The following is a 15,393-nucleotide window of genomic DNA, read 5'->3' on the forward strand; positions in this document are numbered from 1 at the left end:
AGTGAATCATTTGTAGTGTTTGCAGATTAAGTAGAGACCTCCTTCATGCATTTGAGGAACGCCATGATTTCTGTTGCTACCACTGATAAGATCTCAGGGTCCCCAGCCCTAACATTAAACACTTTACTGGTTTTTAAGTGTCAAATGAAGACTGAGTGTGGAAACAGCTTGGTGGATTCTTCATCAGGAAATTTATGTTCTTCCCATTCTAATGAGCACTTATTTCAAATAGGGTCAGGCAAAGCATAGATTTCTGCTTGATTTTTTTACCACTTGCAGGATGTTCTTGCTTTACAGAGTATCAGTGGTTAAATTAAAATAATTTCTAAGACTTCCTGGTTTTAAAGCTTCTCTCCCTACACTTGTTTTGCATTGTCCTTCATTTTTATTTATCGTTTTAGAGTACTTGGATATGCATGCAGGAAGGCTGCAGCATAAGTTTTAATCCAATTGATTGTACTCAATATATTAAATGAGTTTCTTTAACAATGCATAAAAAATGCTTAAGCAGTAAAATTTTACAAATGCACTAAGGTAATTTATTCAGACACCTTGTATTTGTGAGTCTTGTCTGAGCAAAATGAACTATCACAAGAAATTCTTTAAAATTAAAGTTAAAAAAAAATAATTTCTTCCTGGTATAAGATGACTCAGACATAACATTGAAAACTCACTTATTTCTGGGAATAAACAATGCCTGTAGTTGGAGTGAAAATTAATGAAAGCACCTATGTTTTGTGTGTTACTACTATAGCTTGCTAGAGTGGTTTGCTGACACACTGTAAGCTCTAAGTAGTCACACAGTTGTTTTAATTTAGACTAGTCAATATTGACTCCAGATTACTATTATTCCAACAAGGATTCCTGGTGTACCAGGACGACCAGCCTCTCCCAAGTTTTTCTAGGCTGACACACCTGCACCTTATAACCTTCTCCCTCTGAACTTATTCATCCATAGGCATCATTATGTACAGCACTACACGTGTACATGTGCTGGGCTGGGAAGGAACCTTCACCTAGCTACTTTTAGGGATTAATACTATACAGAGAAAGATTTCTAAAGACATCAAATTCTCCTTTCAAGATTCAGCCTAACTCTGTAGTGGGCTGATGAATGGGATTCAAATTCATCCTCTCTTCCACATCACTGCAACGGACACAGTCCATTCATAAATATAAATATGAAATTTTAACCACATACTACCATCACTTAGAGCATAAATGTAAAAAATTATCTTATTAGCAGGTATGGACACAATTCAGATCTCTCACTCACAGCCTCCTGTAATTTCACAAACCAAAGTAGCTCTCACTAAAAGTAACAGCTACATAGAAAAATGCTCATTGTTAAAAACACAATCAATGCTTACCATTAAATTTTTAAATTTTCTGTTTTCTGCAATGTGGAAAAAGCCATCTCTTGTTAAAATCTTGATGTGTTTCACTTCGTTATTGTACCTGTGGGCAATGAATAACTTATGAATATAAATGTGTTTCTAATCAGATGCAATCAATAATTACCTGAGGGCATGCCCCAATAACACCACATGAATAAATTCTTAAGACAGAATGTATATCTGTGCCAACTAAAGTTGACATCTAATTAACCAAATATATTTATTAAAGTACAGCTGAGAAGGTAATCTGTATTCACAAAAAAAAGTCACAATGCTCATTTTAACTTGGAATTCCCATATATTTCTTACTTTTATATTCATGTTGATAAACAACATGAAAGCAAACAAGACCCTCAAAATAATTTGCATCCACAGAATTTATGAACCCACATTTGGTGAAATGTCTGAGATGCAAAGGTCTTTGACAAGTTCTCACTGAAGGCAAACATTCTTATTCACTTCAGAGAAGCAGATCACATTATACTGCAAACACTTGCTTACTAGACCAATGTACTAGGCCATAGTTTTGTAGACCTGTTTGCTATACCAGCACTATAAAACCATTGCTACCTTCCTACCATAAATCATGGGTATTTTTGTCAGCAACTTCAGTTTCCTACACTGACTCTCTTAAAGGCTGCATATGATTTGTCACGAACTGTTCATAAACAAGAAACTGTTCATACACTCAAACAACTCGAGTGGGACGCCCTGTGGGGGGGAAGCAGAGCAAGCCCTGTGGAGGTGGGGCAGTGGGCCGGTTCTCTCCCCCTCCCTCCTGTTGTTGCCCAGAGACAGAACTTGACTAACTGTGCAGGTACAAGCCAGAGAAAATGAGAACCTTCTGGAACAACCTATTGCATATGTGTAAGAAAGACTATATAAAGGCAATACCCCGTGTGTGTCTTTGTCAATCCACCCACCACTATGCTGGCTACTCTGAGACAATATGGGATCCAAGGGTGGTGATTCTCCTTTTCCTATCCCCTCCTCCTCTCTCTTCTCTTTCCTCTTCCTGCTCTCTCTCTCTTACATATATTCATGTGTATAAGTTTTGTAGGAGTTGCATTGGGATAGGTTGTTCATTGACGGGTTATTAGGAAAATAGTCCTATCACCAAAGTGCCTTTAGTCATTCTCCTGAGGGTTATCACTTGATTGTTGCCAAGTTGTCTCCATTCACTTAATAAAGTGGTCAGTTAATAAAGTCACCAGCACAATTGTTCCTCTCAGTCATTGTGGTGACTCGGCCCACCCTGCGGCTCTGCCGAGCAGAGGCTGGCTCTTCCACCAGCACACAGGCTCTCGGGAATTCAAAAGATTCACCCCCCTCATAACCCACTGTGTGGGACGAGACATGATTATATAAATTGAAACAGGTTTTGATTTTTCTTAGTTATTTCAAGTATTATCTAGACATAAATGGGAACAGGAAAACTTTCTGTAGGAAACATTATTCCACTTACTTAATACTAATTGCATATTCTCCTGACTCTTTGGTCCTATGCCGCACCAGGTAAGTGCTATTTACTCTGTTAATAAGTTCACTCTCCGCTTGCAATCTTTCCATTGCTCCTGCAAACCTGTAACAGAGAACAATAAAAATTTCCTATGATTTTTCTCAAAGCTACAAAGAAAGGTCTATCAAATATGCAATGCAGCATCCCAATATTGTGGGGACCTAAAAATACATCAGTTACAACTGAATACCACTTCCGGGTCTTTGAGTGAAGAGTAAAGCGTGAAGAAATTCCATGCGGAGGAGGGGATGGAAATTCTTAATTAGAAAAGTACTTGTGCACATGTTGAATACAATGCCTGTTGAGGAAAGTACTCAAGCCTGAGCATTAGCTGAATGACTACTGGCTTGAAGAGCTCATAAAACTTTTTCTGAATCACATGTTGCAAGTGAAACAATAAAACAGTGGTCCAGAACCTTTGAACTTCCCTGAGTTCTAGGGGGATTCAACTTAACAGAGCAGAGAAACAGCCACTGGTAGTATATTAGGTCAAAAAAAAAAGACCTACACAAGAAGTTGGTATTTATACAAACACACTATTTTATTTGTTTTCATAATTATTCATAACCTCTAAAGGCTAAAGTGTAATAGGTAGACTAAACATCTTCAAGAAAAAAAAAAAAAATCAGCCTAATATGTACAAATTTGAAAGAGCTGATGCTAAGAGTTAAAGCTAAGGCAAGTCACTGATTCCTGACTGCATAAGCAGATTTGTGCCCTTCCACTCTGCCTTGCTGGTTTGGGTGGGATTTCACAGGATGCTGTCAGCAGACATTTATTTGCAAAACAAGAGGTCAAACTGTTAATTGAGGAAAGTGACCTAACTTCCAGGGAAATTATGCTTATTTTAACATTTTATAAAGTAGTCTAAAGGCAGTCAACATCACACACCACTACTGTGTAAAATTTCATACTAACCACTATCAATTAGAAGGGACTTTTAAATAAAAAAATAGTTATTTTAAAAAACACACCAGGGGACATGCATTTTGAAGTTTATCACAGAATACATGACTTTTTACAGCAAGTTTCAGCCTAAAGTAGTTTTGCAATTAACTATTACAAATCCTTAGAAGATATGCTTTCTTCTAACAAAATTATAAATAAAACAAATGTTAGAATTTAATTTAGAGTATCAGTTTTAAATAGTAAACATTCTATTTGGCTTGTTATGAAAAATCAGTATTTGTTTAGACCTGATTCTGATTTCACTTTTGGCAAACCAGAGGAAATCAGAACTCATGTCTAAATGACAAAGCATAAAACCAGTGAAAGAACACAAGTGATGGTTATTCTATTCTCTCAAAATCATCATGTCTTTTCAAGAAGTGAGCTGAATTCCAGCAGAGTTCACACGCTGCATAAGCACCAGACCAGCAGTGGTTGTAGTTTTGATACACTGTCCTTTTTTTTTCTTTTAATAAGGTCTTCTTTTTTTTTTTTAAGGAAAAGTAGAATTATTCACAAGACAAGATGTATTTAACATCATTCCTTCTCTTCATTCACTTAACACATAAGATCACGCATGCTTCATGTTTTACTCATCTCTTATTATTCTATTTCAGACCTCTGGAACTAAAGCTGCACAGTTACAGACTTGTAAACAAAAAGTCAAAATCATTAAGCACGTCACTACATCAGAAATGCTTTTAGGCAATGCAGTGTGTTGTTTTCCCAAACCATTACAGGCCTGCCTTCTTCAGAAGCCTAGAAAGGTTAGACCAATATAAATTAAATTGTAATGAACACAGTTGTCTTTCTATGACTGCTTCTTTCAAAGAGATTCTTGTAAGACTAGACAGAGACTCACCACAGTTGTGAAGAGTAGTCTACTGGTTTAGGAACCTAGGACATGAAAAGATACAAGAGAATGAGGATCAAGATTTTTTACTAATCAACACAAATTAGATAGCATTGATATAATTGTCAATATCCAGATGAAACAAGTTAAAAGAAACAGACAATCAAATTAAGTCTGCAAGTCTGTTTTCTTTTGAAGGAAGTTATAAGGAAGGACAAATATTCCATACCATTCTGAAAGTAGTACAGAATATTCTACCGCTTTGCTGCTGTGATATATTTTTTTTACTTAATAGAACCGTATTTAAAATGTGGAATAAATTAAAATGTGCAATAGGTTTACAGTAATGTATAAAATTCACTTCATGTTTTCAGGATTGTATGACCTTAGAAAGACTGTCTACTAGGAAATACAGTATAAAACCTGAGAGTGTTGAGGATAATCCATAGATTGCGTTGTTTGACATCATTCACCCCTTTGTATTTGACTTGGTTAACTCTTGTACTGGATTTTAACAAGTATTGAATTTGATTCTCAAATTCAATTTAAAAAATTAAGCAAACTACAATCAGTTTGCAAAATTGATGTTATATGTATACATAAACATATGCATAGATAATATTTATACATGCACAAGGTGCACCGTGTAGCAATCCCCATGAAAACCAGCATTTCATCTTGACCATCTCCCACTGGTATACGATACTTCAGTATTACCCTACTCTTCTAAAACAACATGTGAAACTTGCGAAGGGATGAAAAATTTTAGTGGAAGCTTAGCATACATCTTTCAGACTTATAAGCTAATGTCATATATTCTTAGATAAACAAATGATTAATTTTTTCCTTCCAGTAAAACCAAATAATGTTTCACTATTTTCTGAAATTTAACAGGGAAAAAATTACAGTAACATTCTTCTCACATTTTTTAATTCATGATATATGGAATGTCTTCAACAGAGACTTCCAAACACAGACCCACTCAGGAAGATATTACTATACAGGCCTACAAACTTAAAATCAATTACAGTTCCCACTAACTTGACATCAGGTATCAAACTGTGACCTCTATCAAGTCTCTAGACCTGACCTTGAAATAAACTCCAGTAATGGGACAAGCCTTGCCTCCCAAAAAACCAAACAAACAAAAACCACAAGAAAACCAACACAAAATGCCCACCTCCCTGCATACTTAATCACAGTATTCTGCAGTTAAATTTGCAAGAGTCAAGTAATGCAGAATTTTTGTGTTAACACATCCAAAATGCTATGGTATATTTCAGCAGTATTGCTGAGGTACTAAAAGGCAGATTTTTGAATGGAAAAAGCAGAACAGGAAGCTATACAGTGATTACTGAACCAGGATATTGTTAACTACATGCCAGCAGACAGCTGAGTTGAGGGAATGTACAAAGGAATATGATTTTTACAAACCACTTGTGTTGGTAACATATCTTGCAACCTCCTCAAAAAAGCGCAGTTACCAGAATGCAAAATCACTAAATTATTGAAACAAGTAAGAATTGTTAAAATTTCACCATTTTAAGGCTCTTATCTTCATGCTAAGAAGCCTCAACACTAGAGTTATATAATGCACTTACTCCAAACACTTCACTTAAAACACTGGCTAAGTATATTCTTAGTTAACTTCAGAACACTTCTTTACTGAGAATGTTTTCAAAAAACTTAATTAGCAATTAAATTAGTATTTCTCCTAACTTTTCTTTCTCCACAGAAGTAAACAAAACTGCTCGGGTTTTTGTGATAGGATAGGATTTTGGCTAACTTTAAATTTACTTAAGATGTAACTTACATTCCTGTGCTGTTAAGATTCATTTCCATGAACCAAAATTTGCAGAGTTCCCAAAGCTCTGCTTACTGCCTTTGACATAACAATCACTCAAACTAAATACATAACCACTTACTCAAATGCTGCTCAACACAAGATTTTTATGATAAATTTCTGGATTTTATGGGACAGCTCAAAACTCACATTTTTTTCTAAATAACGAAGCAGACACTAGTGTGGAACACATTAAAGTTCTCTGTGATAAAACTGAAGTCACATGTTCTGCTTGCACAACAGTAAATCTATCCAGGTGTTGAAACAGTCATGAAGTTAATCTAGTTCTTGAGAGAGAAAAAAGGAAACATGCATTACTCCCAAACAGTATTTTTAGAGCTGGTGGTATGCAAACCCCTCTGAAGTGTAGGGGGCCTAACACAGCCAGATGGTACCATGGGCAGCAGCAGTGGCTCTTCACATCCCTGCAGCTACTGATAGTGCTACTTGGGCACCTCTGTTTCTAATGGTGAGCCTTGGAAAAAAGTTATCAGATTATGAATATGCTGACAAAGAATTCCTATGAGAAATGTTTTAGTGAAGCAACCAAATGAGACATTTCAAGGCCAGCTAGGCACTTACAGAGTCTTTACATGCTGTGAGATGTTTCAGTAATACATTTCATCTACAGAATTGCACCTTTAATGATTTGTACTATACCCTATAGGACTAATTAAATAACGTGCATTCTAACAGCAGCAGGAGAAGAAAGAATAGTTAAAAAAATTACTCTTAATTTGTCAAGTATTCCTACTATGTCAGAAAGGATATAAAAATTCAGACGGTTTAAGTCCATTCTCCAGAACAGTTAAACAATAGATGAGTAGTCCTTTTCATTAATTTTGAATGGACAGATATGTATATAATGAGTGTTGTTCACTGTCATGAAACAAGAGTAAAATCAAATGTTATTCCAGAAGCTCTTGGTTCATACTGTGCTATGTATCCAATGCATCTATAGAAATGAGAAAACTAAAGGAAATGTAGGAAGAACCAGATAGTACTCATACAGTGCAGAAAACATCTACAGACATATCCTACTTACTGCAAAGAGGAAAAAATTGTTTATAGGTACATCTGTGAGAAGTCTGGAGTATAGGTATTCTGAAGCTCAGCAGTTTTTCATTCAATATTCATTCCTAAAGTCTTTTGATGTATGTATTTTATGCTGTTTCTGGGCATTTTTATATCAGCTGGTTGTAAAGACTGTTAGACTTAATAATCACAGTAAAAGTTATAGCATGTTTAAAAACTGATAGATGTTTCAGTATGTTTAACTGCATCATTTATCATAATAAGATGTTTATATTTCATCCTTCCAAGTTAACAGTGGTGAAGCATCAATTTATCTTTTTGTTCTGATCATGACACCAGTTGGTAACATTTCATGAATAATATTTATTCATTCTGTAACACTGTATTATTTTCAAAACTCCTCTAAACAGTATATTTTAAATTTAGCAGAAAGCTTTATCCCTAGAAAGGAATCTTCACAACACCCCAGTAGCATTTCTCCTAACGTTGGATATCCCACTTCCTCTGCTTTAAAGTATAGTGGTTGTTCCTAAAGTGCTGCTACAGTTGCTGTCAGTGACACTACGCAACGACTGGGTGGCTCCAAGAACCTAACACCAATAGACAGCAGGTACTGCCTGCGTCCAGAACAGTGACGCTACGGCATGAGAAATCCACAACTCTTACAACAAGCAAGGGGTGGAGGGAAGAAAGGTAAATTCACGTAACATTTTCATCTTTATTCCAGATCTGTTCTCTCATCCGACCTAAAATACCTCGTGCCTACAAATATTCTGTGCATCCCTCTTCAAACAAAATTCTAAAAATATAGTGTACTAAGGATGTCTCATGATATCCTAATGTATTTATACTCTTTATGATCACACGTATATTTGTTTTAGAATCTAAGGCACAATATAAGACTTAAAGGCATACCAAAATGCAGCCACTAACAGCTGATTCCACCTACTTATAAACCATTTAAGTGGTGTATCTTGATTGCTGTAATGAAAGCAGTTCTATTAGTAAGTCAAACTGTTGTGAATCAAGTCAAAAGAAGTTAAAGCTGTCTTAAATCAAAGTAAGGAATATGATTCATCACTGGTTTTATAGGTTTACATCAATTAATCTTCAAGAGACATACAGTGATCTGATGCACAGTGTTACAAAAGTCTGAGAATGAAGGAGCAAGTGTACATTATATTAAGGCATCATCACATCTGTAAACAAAACTCTTGAGTACATATTATAAATATTTTTTCTTATTGTTATACTGAACTTCTCTAGATTGAGAACATTCTTGTGTGAAATAAAGGCAGGTAAGAACCTACAGAGAGGAGAAAATTAATCGAGTAGCCTGAATGCAAGGTTTTATATTAATTTTACGCATTTTTAAACTACTTAGTGTGTAATCCCTCTCTCTAACTCAAAGTGACTGGAGAACAGATTAGAACCATTGCATTCTCACCTTACTGCTGGTGAAGGAAGGTAGTGCACTTTCCCATAAAACGTGTTTGTTCTATACTCAGGAAACTCTTCAGACAGTTCAATTTATTAATACTCCCAAAGTTAAATCTGCCTCTCAGACATGTTTTCTTGACATGTCCTATTTACATCTGATAACCAAAAGTATTAGAATGCTATATTTTAAGCAATATTGAACATACCATGAAAACACAAAGGAACTAGAAACAATATGATTTTCATAAGGTAAGATTAATAAAGCAACAGTATGAACTAGGCAGTTTTCCTGTAATATGACAAACAGAATTAAACAATTTTACTTACACATGGGCTAGGCTTTACTGCATCACTTGGGAAGAATCCAAGCTCTCCTGTTGTTAGATTTCTGCCCTACAAAAAAAACCCAAAATTTTCCATTTTTGAGACATAATGGGGATTAACAGTAAATAATAATATATGCACAAGGATTTAGGACAATCAGAGTATATCAAATAAAATGCTGTTCTAATAAAGTGTTACTCAACAGTTGTGCGGTTTTTGCTGTTGTTTTGTTGTGGTTTTTTTTCTTTAATATATACAAATCAGTAATAATTATAGCTGATACACCTGAGAGCTCTGAGAGATAAGATGCAAGAAGGGGGTTGTTCAGAGCCTGGGTTGTGATTCCCAGTTCTATCAATGTCTGCCAGTGTCTGATATCTTCATTAACATTAATTATCTCATTTCAAGTTACTTCCTTCTCAGTTGGCATCACTCTAGTGAGAGCTGCCACACTGCAACATCACAGATCCCCAAAATGATTACAGCATCATGCAGCAGCAGCTGCAGCACCTGAGTAATCATTCTAACTCCAATGGGAACTTAGGGCTAACAATCAGCCAATGAAGACACAAAGTTCTATAGTTAAGGTTTCCATAAATGATGCAAATTATTGGAAATTGTGTAGGCACGAGAATACTAAAAGAATTAAAGATTAACTCTCTGTCTATGATATATTCACAAGATGTTGTAGATGCACCCATGCAGCTGGGGGACCAGCTGCAGAAAAGCATCCAGCACAGCCTAAACTGAGCCTTTTATGCAACACAACTGCTGCCCCAAAGTTGCAGTACCACCAATTTACTCAGGGCTTCTAAGGGCCAAAAGTGACCTGATCATCACAGAGGCATGCTTCAGCAGCTCACAATTCACCACCTCAGGCTCTCCTGAAGAAATACCTCCTCAGCCAGACAGAACAGCAAAATAAAAACACCTTTCTAGTCCCAGTAAACAGTCTGCTATGACCGTGCTGACCACATTTTTCAGAGCAGAATAGAGCACATAGCTAAAATTTCTAAACACAGATACATAAAATGAAGGCATCAAAATGTGTATTTTGGCAAAAATGTTTTCATTTAACAGACTTTTAAGTCCATCAATGTCTAACTTCCATTAAATTTAATATAGACTGTAAACAATACACTATCAGCATTTGGCAATGAGAGTAAGAAGCAGTACTTCACAAGCATTGTAATCTTGAAAATTACATTTATTTTTTATTTTTGATGGCATACCTGCAACACAAAAAATTAAAAGGGGAAAAAATGCTTCAGAAACAGACATCGAATTTCTTTGGGGATTTAGTTCATTTCATTTCTGTAACACTAAATGTGTAACTGTACCCTAATACCACCACATAAAACAGAATTCAAGGATTTCAAACAGACTGGAGCTAAACATAAAAGCAAGAATTAACAAGGGTTTATGAAAAAATGAAAACATTCTTTGATTGTGATACCCTAAGCACAATAAATGAGTGCATCATTTTCCTAGGGTGATCATTACGCAATTTATCACACACAGATCGTAACCCCAGTAACTGCCATGTTTACCAAATATATAGAGAAGTGCAGAGGAGGTAGAGGAGAGAGAAAAGCCATTAAGCAGTATTTAAGCTACAATATGCTGAATAGCGATGGTATTAAAAAAAGAATTACGTGCAAACAAGTGACAATCTTACAGATCTGAACCTGTGTTCAGCAAAGCTTCCTTGCCCTCTTTGCCTTATTTGCTTGAATACAGGTTACCCTTTGCATCCGTATATCCTATTTACTCCCAAAACATTAATCCCTCTGAAGTACAGACTCAATTTATAAGCAGAGCTCTGACACAGTTTCCCATCTAAGTGATACTTATGATACTGATCTTACCTGAATAGCAAGTGATATCAGTCAGTAAGACCAGCCACTGAATAAAATACATTAATGAGAAAAAGCATTTTGAAGGAACACAATTGAACATTAGTTGTGTATGTGCCCACACACCATTGCTATTCACAAGAAATATTTGTATGAAGTGAAAGAAGCTGAACAAGATGACACATTATGCAACATACATCCATAACAACTAGAAAGAAGCCAAGATGAAAATTTGATGAGCTCAGGGACAGACCCCTGTGTTACCTTCTGAAAGTGCAAAAAAGGACGTAATTTCAAATGTTCAATAGCATTTCATAATGTTTATAGTGCTTCCTCCTGCAAGTTACCTCTTACTGTTCTTCCAGAAATGTATTTGCACACACCAAAATCCAGAATGAAAGCTACCTCTGATTTGCAAACATTTAAACAAGTCTATCTGCATTGAATTATACCCAACTGAGCTGTTCTATCTCAAATAAAAAGTAAAGCCATATTACAGCCACTGAAGAAACTGTAGCATATACAGAAAGACCAGACCATGGGACAATATGATGTAGAGCCAACATTACACTACCTGGCTTAGATACTGCTAGCAGTACACAGTGATATGAATCTCAGCTGAAAAACTCAGCAGAGCAGCAAAGATCATGAGATTAGTTGTGGTCCGTACTAGTTAAATCATTATCACAATGCAGACGTTATAATGTATACACATTCCCAATACGGAAACTGAACTGCAATCCACAGACTTTCATTTTAATATTCTGTAGGTAAGAAGCCAATGGCACTTGCACAAAAAAATGAATCATCTGGAGGACATTGAAATGAAGTGGTGAGAAACATCGTCATCAGTGGACAGACTTACAAGAGAGGTACAGCATTAAGCAATACTCTCTGCCCAAGCAACAATCCTAAAATTTCCTTAGATGCCATCACTTGCTGGAAGATCCTGTTCTGCGCAGCTGTGGAGCACAGATGCGTCGCTTTGTTGGGCTAGGAGAGGCTACAAGACAAGTACGCATGCTATGAACACTACACTAAAACCAAAGCAAAAGCAGCAGTAGAGAAGTCACATGGACACACTCTCATCACATAAAATATCCCCAAGTACTGTGACCAGTGCAAAACTTTGCCTTTGCATTTTCAGCAATATCATGAATGTAACAAGCACTGAGACAAACCAAGAAAGGCTTTGTCTTCTGAAGACAAGCTTCACATGAGATAACTGCAGATGGCTTTGTTAGTTAAATAAAAGCAAATCCTTAAACAGAACAGGGTTTGATTTATTATACATTGCTGAAGGGAAACAGCTCACTTTAAAATGCTCTGTCAATAATGAGCTCATACGAATAATTTGATAATGTCCTTAGGAAACCATGTTATTCTGTTTACTTTAGAAATCCTAGCTAAATTCATCAAGGCTTGGTGTCATTCATACACAAAACCATGACCTGTTGTCAGATGATGATTTCAAAATTTAAGATCTATCCATCAAATCATTAACAGCAGCAAAATTATTATGCCACCATACTTCACTTCTACTAATCACTTCTTTCTACTTTACGTTTCCTGCTTGCTAATTGCTTATTGTTTGATGAGCAAGCATTTCCCTTGAACACTGCCCTATAATGGCTTATGGTCATTATAAAAGGAGAAGCAAAGGACTGGACAGAACTAGTTTTAAAATATGTATTATGTATATACTATTACATTGTAGTTCTAAATTATTATATTATATATTAAAATATATATTACATGTATGTGTGTATACATATTCATATATATGTAAGGGCCACTTAAGCCCTTCAGTCCATTTCTTTCAATGACAGTCTCAGCAAGACTAGAAGCTGATTCAGAAATTTGTATCTGTTTTAACAAGGGAGACTTTCTGAAGCCATTTGACGCATTTGCTCTAAATTTCCAGACTGCTGCCTTGTATTTAGCTATGCAATGCCCATTAACTTCATTGGACATGCACAGAACTAGAACTCCAGGATAGCTAAAATTTATAAATTATTATGACCTTCATCCATTTTCATTTTGTTTACTGAAAAGTGTGGTGAAGAGAGGAAGGAGGCAGATGAAAAATTACAAACCAAATTACAAACCAAAAGGAAATAAAAGGACTTTTACACTGCTGCCTCTCCAATGTTTCAATTTTTATATCATATTTACAATATACTTAATCCCTTTTGGCTGTTTACATCACGACCATTAACAACTGAAGCATAAGAAAGTACATCTGTAATGGCTATTACTTGATATGGGTTTAATCTGCATCAAAGAAAATCTGGTTTTGAAAAAGGAAAGAAACAGTCCAGGAAATATCTGTATTCTTCTGGCATATTTGAGAAACATAATTGCCTGAGGATGGCAGGTAATTGCAATGCAAACCTGTGAAACTAGAATCACATTATATCTTATGGTAGGCATTGCAGCACCCCTGAAAGCCTACCCTCGGGTTAAGCAGGTACCAATTTACTCAAACCAAACTCAGAAGAGGAGAGAAATATTCACATCTATAATAAAAATCTGACTAAATCAAAGCTGCACTACTACTGCTGAAACAACCAGCAGTGCTCTGGTTAAGGCAGCTAAAATTTCCATTTTAAAAAAACAAGTTTTCTCCTCTCTGCACCCCCAGCCCCTCTTCCTTTTCTTATTTCATTCTGCAAGTGATGTTAGTAGAGCACCAGCTAGGCAAGCAGCATGGGTCTTCTAGTCCTGCACCTTGACTGAGCAAAGAAAAGTAGCCATGCACAAGGGGATGCATGAGTATCAGTGTAAGACCATCCTTCGCTTTATATGCAACCAGGTGGTTACTGAGGAGAGTAAAATAACTTGTGACAGTATCAACTCCCCTATATATTACACATTCTCTTTGATGAAAACTTAGGTTTTGGATGATACCAGTGAAGCAGAAAGCAAATTCACACAATTCAGAAATGCTTATACCAGCCATCTTACTGTCTCTGTGATTGCTCAGTTTGATGATCAGAAAAGTATTTGCTGTTTCGTAAAGAAAAACCCCCGTACTTCTCCTGTTTTCCAGACTGCATAACAGGTAGATTCGTATGTGTATATGGTCTTGAATTACTACAGAACTTACCACAACAATTGCTATACGACCACTCAAACATTAACTTAGCAGAATTTTAACATCTATCAACACACATTTGACTGCACTTAAGCTATAGCTTAAGCATTGCTTAGTGACTTGCAGTGTTTATTTGATGTAAAGAATGAAAAAATTATATTTAAACTACACACTTGTCTATTACAAGCACTTGAATTTTTTAAACTGAGCAATGGTCAACTTAAAAATCCATTCTAATATTAGTCTTGTAGGTCAGCTGTAAATTACTCTAAAGCACCTCTTGAATAAAACTTACAGATTTTAATACGAATTGTATTTGCAGGTTTTTTCCTTAATATGCATTTTAAAATGCAGATGTCATTACAAGACTTACAAAAAATCTGTATGAAGCAGTCTGTGCCAAGACAGCTTGTGAGAAAAAAAAATTTCCTGAATGATGTTAATGGAGATGACAATTTCCATTAAGATTCAAATCTATTACGAAGGCTGGGGAAAAAGCCTCACGCACTTTCCAGTTTCTGCTAGTTAAACACAGTGAGATTATATCTAAATTCTTCAGCATGATAGGTACGAATAACATCTAAGACAAATTCCAGTAGATTGAGTTGATGGATATATATGAACATGGCAATAGAATCAGTTCCACAAGGTGCCAATAATTCTGACTTGTACTAATTGTATTAGTCAGATCATTACCTTCTAGCCAGTCCCAAACCAAGAGCGTGCTTCAAACGCTTCTCTGGATCAGAACTTAATACCTTGCAGAATCAAGCCCTACATATAAAGGTATATAGGCCAAAACCTGCCAACCAATGTTTGAAACTATTTTTAGTGACATGAAATATCTATGGTCTGCTAAATAACAGGTTTGGGGAGGATTGGTTTGTTTGTTTGGGTTTGGTTTGGGGGGGGTGGTTACAGTTATTTACATATTTTTAAATAGATAAAGCAATTCTATTGTTTATGACTTCCCCCGGTTAAATGTTGTTCAGGATGATGCAGTGACATTGGAACAGAGTTCACTGAGTCCTGAAGAGTTTGGAGAAGATTCAATCCTAACTGAAGCCAGAAAAAAAAAAAA

General features: G+C 35.9%; 1 protein-coding gene across 4 annotated transcripts in view; it reads right to left on the reverse strand.

Annotated features, from left to right (window-relative positions):
* VAV3 (vav guanine nucleotide exchange factor 3) overlaps window positions 1-15,393 on the reverse strand; it is a 202,070-nt gene that overhangs the window by 46,512 nt on the left and 140,165 nt on the right. For all 4 annotated transcript variants that reach the window (XR_012624163.1, XR_012624162.1, XM_074832667.1 and 1 more), the window contains exons 21-24: window positions 9,363-9,428; window positions 4,727-4,761; window positions 2,863-2,979; window positions 1,371-1,458 (exon numbers count right to left, since the gene is read on the reverse strand). Coding sequence is in view for 2 of the 4 variants with exons in the window: in XM_074832667.1 (XP_074688768.1) it covers window positions 1,371-1,458; window positions 2,863-2,979; window positions 4,727-4,761; window positions 9,363-9,428 (306 nt within the window). In the remaining 2 variants the exon portion in view is untranslated. The remainder of the gene's footprint in view (window positions 1-1,370; window positions 1,459-2,862; window positions 2,980-4,726; window positions 4,762-9,362; window positions 9,429-15,393) is intronic.

This window comes from Strix aluco, chromosome 8, assembly GCF_031877795.1.
Source record: "Strix aluco isolate bStrAlu1 chromosome 8, bStrAlu1.hap1, whole genome shotgun sequence".
In the NCBI taxonomy this organism is placed as follows: domain Eukaryota; kingdom Metazoa; phylum Chordata; class Aves; order Strigiformes; family Strigidae; genus Strix; species Strix aluco.